The sequence below is a fragment of the Macaca thibetana genome, chromosome 4 (genome assembly GCF_024542745.1).
Source record: "Macaca thibetana thibetana isolate TM-01 chromosome 4, ASM2454274v1, whole genome shotgun sequence".
NCBI classification, from domain to species: domain Eukaryota; kingdom Metazoa; phylum Chordata; class Mammalia; order Primates; family Cercopithecidae; genus Macaca; species Macaca thibetana.
In genome coordinates this window covers 112,703,549-112,716,519 of record NC_065581.1, presented here as the reverse complement: position 1 = coordinate 112,716,519, position 12,971 = coordinate 112,703,549, and the positions used below count along the sequence as shown (strand labels likewise).

At 40.8% G+C, this 12,971-nt stretch overlaps 2 protein-coding genes across 2 annotated transcripts in view; one reads left to right on the top strand and one right to left on the bottom strand.

Moving 5' to 3' along the window:
• RMND1 (required for meiotic nuclear division 1 homolog) overlaps window positions 1–12,971 on the bottom strand; it is a 156,398-nt gene that overhangs the window by 126,844 nt on the left and 16,583 nt on the right. The window lies entirely within an intron of this gene.
• The window catches only part of CCDC170 (coiled-coil domain containing 170), a 90,840-nt gene continuing 90,282 nt past the window's right edge, over window positions 12,414–12,971 (top strand). Inside the window, exon 1 of the mRNA XM_050788865.1 lies at window positions 12,414–12,488. Within this exon, the coding sequence (XP_050644822.1) occupies window positions 12,414–12,488 (75 nt within the window). The remainder of the gene's footprint in view (window positions 12,489–12,971) is intronic.

The following is a 12,971-nucleotide window of genomic DNA, read 5'->3' as shown; positions in this document are numbered from 1 at the left end:
TGAGGTTGCCGCTCTGCCCCCCTCCACTACCTTTCAGCAAGCCAGACTCACTGCCTTAACTCGGGCCCTCACTCTTGCAAAGGGACTACGTGTCAATATTTATACTGACTCTAAATATGCTTTCCATATCCTGCACCACCATGTTGTTATATGGGCTGAAAGAGATTTCCTCACTATGCAAATGTCCTCCATCATTAATGCCTCTTTAATAAAAACTCTTCTCAAGGCTGCTTTACTTCCAAAGGAAGCTGGAGTCATTCACTGCAAGGGCCATCAAAAGGCATCAGATCCCATTGCTCAGGGCAACGCTTATACTGATAAGGTAGCTAAAGAAGCAGTTAGCAGTCCAACTTCTGTCCCTCATGGCCAGTTTTTCTTGTTCTCATCTGTCATTCCCACCTACTCTCCCACTGAAACTTCCACCTATCAATCTCTTCCCACACAAGGCAAATGGTTATTGGACCTAGGAAAATATCTCCTTCCAGCCTCACAGGCTCATTCTAGTCTGTTGTCATTTCATAACCTCTTCCATGTAGGTTACAAGCTGCTAGCCTGCCTCTTAGAACCTCTCATTTCCTTTGCATCTTGGAAATCTGTCCTCAAGGAAATCACTTCTCAGTGTTCCATCTCCTATTCACCATTCTCAGCTACTTGTAAATGTCCTGCCCTTGTTTACACTGCCAGTTTACACTTTTAGTCCAAACCATCATAACTGATATCTCCTGGTTTTACCTCAAACCACCACCCTTAAGTCTCTCTTGAAGTGGGTAGAAGATCTTCAGTGGCAAGGTACACTCCAATTCTTCCATCCTGATGAAGTCCTTTTTTTTACTTTTCTACTCACTGTTATCTTTGCCCCCATTCTCCAGTCTCTCTCTACCTCTCCCTAGTTACCTCCAGCATACTTTCAATCTCACCCACTCTCTCCTCACTGCCTCCAATCCTTCTCTAGCAAAGAATTGTTGGCTATGCATTTTCGTTTCTCCCTGTTCTTACACAGCCATCCCCGCTCTACAGGCCGACTGGGCTACCTCTCCCATTTCCCTGCACCTCCGAACCTCCTTTAATAGCCCTCATCTTTACCCACCTGAGGAACTTCTTTACTTTCTAGACAGATTTGATGAGAACTCCCTAGACATTTCACACCAACAAGCTGCCATACTTCTCCGCATCTACTTACAGCACCTTCCTCCTTATATGTCAATTCCACCGCTCCCCCATATTTGGACCCCTAACCACAGAAACAACTATCCCTGTTGCCGCTCCTTTATGCATCTCCCAACAACAGCCTACTGGAATCTCTTTAGGTAACCTTCCACCATCCAAATGATCCTTTACTCTTTATCTCCAGAACCCAGCCACACATGTTGCCAAACAGATGGGAGTATTCCAACTTCACATTAGTGATAAGCCCTCTATCATTATTGACAAACTAAAAAACATTGGTAGTCACTATTTTCTTTTGTTTTCCTTATTAATATAAGAAGACAGGAATAGGCCTCGATTTACTCACTGCTGAAAAAGGAGGACTCTGTATATTTTTAAATGTAGAGTGTTGTTTTTACCTAAATCAATCTGGCCTGGTATATGACAACATTAAAAAAAACCTCAAGGATAGAGCCCACAGACTTGCCAACCAAGCAAATAATTACACTGAACCCCCTTGGACGCTCTCTAATTGGATGTCCTGGGTCCTCCCAATTCTTAGTCCTTTAATACCTGTTTTTTTCCTTCTTTTATTCAGACCTGTGTCTTCCATTTAGTTTCTAAATTTACACAAAACTGCATCCAGGCCATCACCAACCATTCTTTAGGACAAATGCACCTTCTAACAACACCACAATATCACCCCTTACCCCAAAATCTTTCTTCAGTTTAATCTCTCCCACTCTAGGTTCCCACACAGCCCCTAATCCTGCTTGAAGCAGCCCTGAGAAACATCTCCCATTATCTCTCCATACCACCCCCTAGAATTTTTGCTGCCCTAACACTTCACCACTATTTTGTTTTGTATTTCTTATTAATATAAGAAGACAGGAATGTCAGGCCTCTGAGCCCAAGCTAAGCCATCATATCCCCTGTGACCTGCAGGTATAAATCCAGATGGCCTGAAGCAACTGAAGAACCACAAAAGAAGTGAAAATAGCCAGGTCCTGCCTTAACTGATGACATTCCACCACTGTGATTTGTTCCTGCCCTGCCCCCTAACTGATCAATTGACCTTTTGACAAATACACCCTCCCCACCCTTGGGATAATGTACTTTGTGATATTCCCCCACCCTTAAGAAGATACTTTGTAATATTTCCCCACCCTTGAGAATGTACTTTGTAAAATCCACCTCCGCCTGCAAAAATTGCTCCTAACTCCACTGCCTATCCCAAACCTATAAGAACTAATGGTAACCCCACCAGCCTTTGCTGACTCTCTTTTCAGACTCAGCCCGCCTGCACCCAGGTGATTAAAAAGCTTTACTGCTCACACAAAGCCTGTTTGGTGGTCTCTTCATATGGACACGTGTGACACTATAGTTAACTAATTTCTGTATCGATGGACACTTACAGAACATGCACATGCATATAAAATTAGAAGTAGAACTATGGGTCACAGGGTATGTGCCAAAGTGTCCCCTGCAGTGGCTGGGACATTTTATGTATCTCTTCATTAAGAATACTTTACATTTGTTTCTATTTATTATACAGCAAAGAAAAGTGTCTCCTGCAGTAGCTGGGACATTTTACACATCCCTCCATTAAGCATAGTTTAAATTTGTTTTTATTTATTATACAGCAAAGAAAACAATCATTGCTTCCACATCTGCTACTAGTCTGTCCTTCCTTCCTTCCTTCCTTCCTTCCTTCCTTCCTTCCTTCCTTCCTTCCTTCCTTCTTTCCTTCCCTCCCTCCCTCCCTCCTTCCTTCTCTCTCTTTCCCTTCCTCCCTCCCTCCTTCCCTCCCTCCCTCCCTCCTTTCTTTCTTTCTTTCTTTCTTTCTTTCTTTCTTTCTTTCTTTCTTTCTTTCTTTCTTTTTTCTTTCTTTCTTTCTTTCTTTCTTTCTTTCTTCCTTTCTTCCTTTCTTCCTTTCTTCCTTTCTTCCTTTCTTCCTTTCTTCCTTTCTTTCTCTCTTTCTCTCTTTCTCTCTCTCTCTCTCTTTCTTTCTCTCTTTCTCTCTCTCTTTCTCTCTCTCTCTCTCTCTCTCTCTCTTTCTCTCTTTCTCTCTCTCTTTCTTTCTTTCTTCTTTCACCTGTCTTATACTTGTTTTCTTTCCTTTCTCCTTTTTTTTTTTGAGATGGAGTCTCTCTCTCTCACCCAGACTGGAGTGCAGTGGCATGATCTCGGCTCACTGCACTTCCACCTCCTACGTTCAACTGATTCTCCTGCGTCAGCCTCCCTAGTAGCTGGGACTACAGGCACGGGCCACCACACCCAGCTAACTTTTGTATTTTTTGTAGAGATGGGGTTTCACCATGTTGGCCAGGATGGTCTCAATCTCTTGACCTAGTGATCCACTTGCCTCGGTCTCCCAAAGTACTGGGGTTACAGGTGTGAGCCACCCTGCTTGGCCGTTTTTTTTTTTTTTTTTTTTTTTTTTTTTTTTGAGATAGAGTCTCACTCTGTCCCCAGACTGGAGTGCAGTGGCGAGATCTTGGCTCACTGCAACTTCCACCTCTTGGATCCAAGCGATTCTCCTGCCTCAGCCTCCTGAGTAGCTGGGATTACAGGTGTGAGTCACTGCCCCCGGCCTTCTACTTGTTTTCTATCCAGCAATATAATCCCCCTTTTAGGCCTTAATTGCCTGAGTTTTAGGTGAGGGAATAACAGGACTGTTTTGTGAAGAGTGAATGCTTTTCTAAGTGCAGCCCCTGCCCACCCAATGAAAAGAAGACTCAGGGGAGCAAGAGTGTTAAGAATATTTTAGAATACTGCATTCACTTCAACAAGGATGTTGAATTAGAAGAATTTTTTTTTTGAGACACGGTGTCGCCCACGCTGGAGTGTGGTGGCACCATCATTGTCACTACAACCTCCACCTCCCAGGCTCAAGCAATTCTTGTGCCTCAGCCTCCCAAGTAGCTGGGACTACAGGTGTGCACCACCATGCTTAGATAATTTTGTTTGCATTTTCAATGGGGTTTTGCCATGTTGGTCAGGCTGGCTATGAACTCCTGGCCTCAAGTGATCCGCCTGCCTCAGCATCCCAAAGTTTTGGGATTACAGGTGTGAGCTATCGAGCTTAGCCATATTAGAAGGATTTTTAATCGAATAAGAGTAACACCCAAGAGAAAAGAAATGGGAAAATAATGTAAAAACAATATGATCAGCTTTTTCACCATACTTCATTTTATGCAGAAATGTCTTCTTCCAAAACTTTTCCCACAACTGCTAAATTATAGATGCTCAGATAAATTTTCTGGGTCCCACAGCTGCCACACTCTCCCCTGCAGGCTCTAGTGGGCCCCAGAAACCAAGAGCAGATAGAAGAAGGAAGAAAACCAGGAGGGCAAGGAAAGTCCTCCCAAGTGGGGAGAATTGGCAAATAGTCAAAATTTGACAGGTTGAATGATTAGATTGGAGAAATGCAACTTGCAAGACTTAATGTATACACTGTAAATTAGGAAAGAAACTTTATGTAGTGAGAAGAACATGGACAGTAGGGGAGAGCTTCTTAGAAGGAGTTGTTTACACTGGAAGCTTGGTGGGGGCATGGGGAGAAAGAGAGGTAGAGAGAAATAGAAAGAGCGGGAGAGGGAGAGGAGACAGGCACAAGGAGGCATTCCATAATAGAAGAGCCTACGGTAATATGATTGTGCACTGCAGCATGGGATAATGCTGGGACAAAGAGGAGGCTGGTTATGGGATAGAATGATAAGAATGGAATGGATTTAGGAGCTTTTGTGTGTCAGGGGCAGGCAGTGATTTTCTTCTTATTTTTTCGTCCGTGGGATAATAAGACAACTAAATACCATAGTAGCAAGACTGGCCCAAGACATTGTCCCCAGGTCAGATAATTGGGCACATTGTGTACCAAATTATGAATGAGCTTATCTTTGCTTTATGCCATTGAGCTTTGAAACCATCCTTTATTCTGAAAAGGCTATGAGCCACCCTGTGAGACAATTTCAATCATTATCATAATAATATCAGTAGCAGAATCAAATCATATGTGGTTGGCTCTCTGAAACTAATCTAAAATTGCTGCATGGGTTAGCTGAGAGGTACCTAATAACTTAGATTGTCCTCAGGTGAGAACAAACGGATGAGTTTTTATTTCATCTTGCCATTTTAAATAGGGTAAAAAAATTTTTTAGGTGAAGATTGTTTGATACAGGAAAAGTTGAAGAATTTTCAGAAAATTTTATGAACTCCAGGAGGACTGAATTAAGAGAGAAAACCCCCGAAATATCAGCCTTCATATCTGTTCAAGTCTGTGTTACCTATGGTTGTTTCTTTGTCATTACCTTCTTCATAAAGACACAGCATAGCAGGATTGGTGATTTTAGTCTGTCCTTGTCTCCTTTTTTTAAATTTAAGAGGGAATGTTTATTCTAATTGTGAAAGCAATACAGTTATTGTAAAGGATTTGTAAATATAGAAGCATAGGCGGGGTGTGGTGGCTCACGCTTGTAATCCCAGCACTCTGGGAGGCTGAGGTGGGTAAATCAGTTGAGTTCAAGATCAGCCTGGACAACATGATGAAACTCTATCTCTACTAAAAATACAAAAATTAGCCAGATGTGGTGGTGCCTGCCTGTAGTCCCAGCTACTTGGGAGACTGAGGCAGGAAAATCGCTTGAATCCAGGAGGTGGAGGTTGCAGTGAGCCAAGATTGCACCACTGCACTCCAGCCAGGACAACAGAGTGAGACTCTGATCTCAAAAAAAAAAAAAAAAAAAAAAAAATATATATATATATATATATATATATATATATATGTCTGTGTGTGTGTGTGTATACATATGTATATAATAAAGAAAATAATAAAGTCTATGCTACAACCAAAAGAAAACCATAGTTAACACTTCTTCCTAGTGTTTTTCTTTTCTTTATATTATATTTAGTTGTACAAATAATGAGTAAATATATCCTTATTGAAAAAGTCAAATCACTGCCCCTCTCCCCACAACTTCAATTGTCATGTCACCCTCAGGGATAAATACTGTTATCAGGTGATGGGGATTCTGTAAAATTCTTTTTTTTCTTGTCTCTAAATATATTTATAGACAAAACACAATACTTTTCCTTCTGCATGTGTTTTATGAAAGACAGTAACAAACAATGAATTTATACTTTCTTATTTTTGTTCAGTGATGTCTTAAGGATATTACCATACCCAAGCATAGAGATCTATCTCATATTACCTGTTGCATAGGATTCAATAGTATAGAAATACTTTTATTTGATAATTGCTTTGTCAACAGGAATTTGCAGTTTCAACATCCTCATCCTTCTTGCTGCCATTACAAATAATGGTATTCCTGGGCATGGTGGCTCACACCTGTAATCACAGCACTTTGGGAGGCTGAGGCAGGAAGATCACTAGGTCAAGAGATTGAGACCAGCCTGACCAACATGGTGAAACCCCGTGTCTACTAAAAATACAAAAATTAGCTGGGCATGGTAGTGCATGCCTGCAGTCTCAGCTACTCGGAAGGCTGAGGCAGGAGAATCACTTGAACCCGGGAGGCGGAGGTTGCAGTGACATCGAGCCACGGCACTCCAGCCTGGCGACAGAGTGAGACTCTGCCTCAAAAACAAAAACCCAAAACAAATAATGGTATGATGAACATCTGTATACATATCTCTATGCACATGGGTGAATATTTTTGTAAGGGAGATAATTGGAGAGTGGAGAGGCAGTGTCTTAGTCCTTTTTCTGTTGCTATAACAGAATACCACAGACTGAGTAATTTATGAGGAAAATAAGTTTATTCTGTTCATAGTTCTGGAGACTGGGAGGTCCAAAAGCATGGTGTGGTGTCTTTTGAGGGTCATCCCATGGTGGAAGGGTAGAAGGGCCAGAAAGCATGAGTGAGAGAGAACTTGATTTTATGACACAGCCACTCTGGTGATACCTAACCTACTCCCAGGATAACAGTATCAACCCATTTATGAGGATTAATATATCAGGACCTAATGACCTTTTTCTCCAAAAATATAATTTTTAATTACTGAATATAATTTCATTGTGTGAATGTATCATTATTGTTTTTCTTTATGTTAACATTCTTTTATTTTTGAACTCTAATTGTTTTAAATATTTGCTATTGCAGATTTTTTGAAAATGTTGCTAAAGAGTACCTTTCTGAATATTTTTGTGTTTAATTTTTGGGTATATTTCCATTTCTTTTGATAAGATCATGAGAAAGAAATTCACTGGGACAAATCGTATCAACTTTTAAACTTTTTAAATGATACATATTGCCAAATACTTTTCTGGAAATTTTGTACCAGTTTATCTTTATTTGAGCAGTGTATTAGTATGTCTTTCTTATAGAACTATCTTTTAATATGCCTAATTATTATTATTATCATCATTATTATTATTACTTTTGAGACAAAGTCTCACTCTGTCACCCAGGCTGGAGTGCAGTGGCATGATCTTGGCTCACTGCAGCCTCTGCTTCCTGGGTTCAAGTGATTCTCCTGCCTCAGCCTCCTGAGTAGCTAGGATTACAGGCATGCGCCACCATGCCCAGCTAATTTTTGTATTTTTAGTAGATTTTGTATTTTTGTAATTTTGTATTTTTGTAATTTTTGTATTTTAGGGGTTTCACCATGTTGGTCAGGCTAGTCTTGAACTCCTGACCTCATGATCGGCCTGCCTCAGCCTCCCAAAGTGCTAGCATCACAGATGTGAGCCACCGCACCTGGCCAATATGCTTAATTATTAAATATATTTAAAATGTTGCTAGTTTCAAAGATCAGAAATGATATCTCACTGGTATTATAATTTGTATTTAATTGATGATCAGTGAGGTGGGACATTTCTCATTTTATTAGCCATTTATGGCCCCTCGGATAATTGTTAATTCTTCTATAGAAGTTTTCTCTTAGGTCATTGGTTTTCTTATTGGTGTGAGTAGGCTCTTTGCATATTAAAGTTTTGACTCTTTGTATTATTTCTGGAAACATTTTTCCAGTTTGCTCTTTCACTTTAAATTCTGCTTACACATTTAAAAATTTTGTTGTCATCTGTGCTCTTTTTCTTGAATGTTCTTGCATTGCTTTTATGCTTAGAAAGTCTGCTATGGCTTTCATGTTTGTGTTGCTCCGCTAATTCATATGCTGAAATCCTTACCTCCAAGAAGACGGTATTAGGAGGTGGGACCTTTGGGAGAAGATGATTATGTTATAAGGGTGGAGGCTTCATGAATGGGATTAGAAAAAGAAAGCTTAGAACTGTACTTACACATTATAAACCAAATAAATTTAAGATAGACTTAAAGCACTGAATATAAAAAATAAAATAAGGCCAGGCATGGTGGCTCACACCTGTAATCCCAGCACTTTGAGAGGCCATGGCGGGCAGATCACTTGAGGCCAGGAGTTCAAGACCAGCATGGCCAACATGGTGAAACCCTGTCTCTACCAAAAATACAAAAAGTTAGCCAGGTGTGGTGGCACATGCTTGTAGTCCTAGCTACTCGAGGGACTGAGGCAGAAGGATCACCTGAACCCAGGATGTCAAGGCTTAAATCTACCATAATGCTTAGGGGGAAAACCCAAATACACTCCTATGAAAGTTAGGAACAAGACAAAATGTCCATTATTACTATTAATGTTTAACAATGTGGTATTAGTTCTTATGCTGTTAATAAAATCATACCTGAGACTGGGTAGTTTATAAAGGAAAGAGGTTTATTTGACTCACAGTTCAGCATGGCTGGGGAGGCCCCAGGAAACTTACAATCATGGCAGAAGAGGAAGCAAACACATCCTTCTTCACGTGGCAGCAGCAAGAAGTGCTGAGCAAAAGGATAAGTTGCTTATAAAACCATCAGATCTTGTGGGAACTCACTATCACGAGTACAGGGGTAACTGCCCCCCTCATGATTCAATTACCTCCTGCTGAATCCCTCCCATGACATGTGTGATTATGGGAACAATTCAAGATGAGATTTGAGTGGGGACATGAGATTTGAGTGGGGACACATCCAGACCATATCAAATGTTCTGGGGTTATTAACCAATGCAATTAGTCAAGAAAAGGAATAGAAATATGAAAATTGGAAAGAAGGAGGTGAAATTTTCATTATTTACAAATGGTTTGTGTGTTTACAGTGCAAAACCCAGGAGAATCAATTGAAAACAATTCCAAACAATAAGAAACATAAAAAAGATTTAGGTACATATTTAATATATAGGAATAAGTAGATCCCATTTACAAGATGACAAAAAGATAATATTTTTAGAGATAAACTACAAAATATAGTAAATCTAAATTGCTAATAAGAATAAGACTTCTTGGCGGGGTTCAGTGGCTCACGCCTGTAATCACAGCACTTTGGGAGGCCAAGGTGGGTGGATCACTTGAGGTCAGGAGTTCGAGACCAGCCTGGCTAACATGGTGAAACCCTGTCTCTACTAAAAATACAAAAATTAGCCAGGTGTCATGGCATATGCCTGTAATCCCAGCTATTTGGGAGGTTGGAACCTGGGAGGCGAAAGTTGCAGTGAGGTGAAAGTTGCAGTGAGCCGAGATTGCATCACTGCACTCCAGACTGGGTGAGAGGGAGACTCTCTCAAAAGAAAAAGAAAAGAAAAGAAAAGAAAAAAGAATAAGACTTCTTGAACAAATGAGAAGAATGATTTTAGTTAGAAGACTCAACATTTAAAACATATAAATTGTCCATAGTTTATTTATAAAATTAATGTGACCCCAATAACAATACCAACACAATTTTTTGGAATTTTCCAAGAAGATTTTGAATTTCATATGGGAAAATGAATATATAAGAATGGCCAGGGTTATTCTGAAAAAAAAGCCCTACCAAATACAAAATATATTAATGATCTCAGAGCTGCCTTTCAAACCCCGCTGCCACTAGTTTTCGTGTGTGTTTGTCTGTAGGCATCGCTGCTTTCTCTCAGATACTTGCCTGCATGGGCCAGATCCCTGCCACAGGGCCCTTGCATGGACTTTTTGCTATTTGAATGATGTGGGCAGCTCCTGCTTCAATACCTCTTGACTATTTCACTTTTTTTTTTTTTTTTTTTTTTTTTTTGAGATGGAGTCTCGCTCTGTCACCCAGGTTGGAGTGCAGTGGTGCGATCTCGGCTCACTGCAAGCTCTGCCTCCCGGGTTCACACCATTCTCCTGCCTCAGCCTCCTGAGTAGCTGGGACTACAGGCGCCCACCACCACACCCAGTTATTTTTTTTATTTTTATTTTTAGTAGAGAAAGGATTTCACCATGTTAGCCAGGCTGGTCTTGATCTCCTGACCTTGTGATCTGCCTGCCTCGGCTTCCCAAAGTGCTGGGATTACAGATGTGAGCCACTGCACCTGGCCAGACTATTCCATTGACTATTTCATTCTTATTTAATCATCACTTCTGGCAGGGCATGGTGGCTTATGCCTGTAATCCCAGCACTTTGGGAGGCTGAGACAGGCAGATCACCTGAGATTGGGAGTTCGAGACCAGCCTGACCAACATGGAGAAACCCCATTTCTACTAAAAATACAAAATTAGTAGGGCATGGTGGTGCACGCCTGTAATCTCAGCTATTTGGGAGGCTGAGGCAGGAGAATCACTTGAATCCGGGAGCTGCAGGTTGCAGTGAGCCGAGATCGTGCCATTGCACTCTAGCCTGGGCAACAAGAGTGAAACTCCATCTTATAAAGAAAAAAAATTCATTACTTCTTCAGGGAACTCTTTCCTTCCACCTCCTTCATCTGAAGTCATTTTCCTTTGTTAGCTGCCTTTTTGCCTTCCTTGCATTTATTTCATTTTGTAATTATACAATTCTAAGTGTGGTTGTTTGATAAATTCTGTTTCCCTTTTTAGACTGTCGGCTCAGTGCCTGATCCAGAGTAGGCTATCAGTAAATATTACTTGGTGGATAATCTCCAGTCTGCTGGACTCTGAGGGTGATTTAGATCCAGCAACTATCTTATAAACTCAGTCATCAAAAGAGCTCTCCAAATGTAGTCCCGACTCCAGTGTCAAGGGAATGATATCTTAATATATAGCTTCTTTTCTTTTCTTTTCTTTTCTTTTCTTTTCTTTTCTGTTCCTTTCCTTCCCTTCCCTTTCTCCTTCCTTCCTTCCTTCCTTCCTTCCTTCCTTCCTTCCTTCCTTCCTTCCTTCCTTCCTTCCTTCCTTCCTTCCTTCCTTCCTTTCTTTCTTTCTTTCTTTCTTTCTTTCTTTCTTTCTTTCTTTCTTTCTTTCTTTCTTTCTTTCTTTCTTTCTTTCTTTCTTTCTTTCTTTCTCTTTCTTCCTTTCTTCCTTTCCTCTTTCTTTTTTTTGAGACAGTGTTTTGCTCTGCTGCTTAGGTTGGAGTGCAGTGGTGCGATCACAGCTCACTGCAGCTTGACCTCCTGAGGCTCAAGCACTCCTCCCACCTCAGCCTCCCAAGTAGCTGGGACAACAGGAACATGCTACCATGCCCAGCCAATTTTTTGTAGACATGGGGTCTCACTGTTGCACAGGCTGGTCTGGAACTCCTGGGCTCAAGTGATCCTTCTGCCTCATTCTCCGCAAATACTGGGATTACAGGCATGAGCCACTGCACCTGGCCTGGCTTCTTTTCTTTAAAAAAAAAAAAAAAAGTTAGTCATTGAAAGAAATAATCATAGCCATTGGGAAACTTATTTTCCTAATACATTTTATAAAACGGTATGCCATACAAATCTCTTATAAGTGACCTGTGTCCTCATATGGCCTAGTTTAGAAAATATGGCGTGGTGGTCAGGGTGGAGAAGACCCTCTGACTATTGAATGAGTCTGAACAGGATGTGGCTCTCTAATAAGAGATTCAGTTAAACTTTTTATGCTTTTTCTCCAGAGTACATGTCTACCATCTTCTTGGTTGTGCTATGATTGGCAAACACTAGCTGTTACTAAGAGCTCTGAAGGTTTTGTTTGGCATTTTGTGGATTGAATCACACTGGTCATGATGCTTGTTGTAAAGTTATGAGCTTTAAGATGACTTTTGCATTCATGACTATATCAAACAGTAGTTGCTGGCAGTGGAGTAGTCTCTGGCATTCTTAAAAATATTTTATCGCTGAGCCTCCTGAGGCCATTTAGATACTCCAGGAAATCCTCCTTTATGTGACCTCTTTCGTATTCCTTCAAAAACGAATGGCTTTCTTCTGGGTCTTTCACAAAGACCACAGGCCTTGGAAACTCCGTAGAGGTGGTGTAGATATCCAACCTCAGTCATAATTCTTGAAGGAAGCAGGCATATGGCATGAGTCAGATGGAAACGGGACCAGAGGGTGCAGTCTGCAGCCCGCAGGCCAAACCCACCAAATCTGCTCTGCAGGTGTGTTTATTTCATTTATATGTGTTTCTTTTTTAAACATTTAAATCAGTTGCCAACCTGCAAAAACCGGGAATTTACACTTCAAAAAGTCTGGATATATGGCTTGTCTTGAAAAACTGGAATGATTTGGAATTGGAAATTCCAAAATTAGAGTGGTTTGGCCAGGCTGGAAATCCTTCTGTATCTGCAACCATCAGTGAAGCTGAGAGCTGTTCCCTTCCAGATGGGCAGGGGCTGTCCGTGTGTGACCCTGCCATCTCTCATCTCACATGTTCATTTCAGTTGCCTTCATGATTCATGGGTATGAGATTATGAGATTGAGAATATCATGGTTATGAGGTTATGAGACTGAGTATAAAAGGCATAGTAAATAGTTACAAAGGAGACAGCCTTTTACATTTGGATCACATGATCTCTTTGATCAATAAATGAGACACTTAAATCAACAGACAAGAAATGAGTTGATCATCTTTGTGATATGGA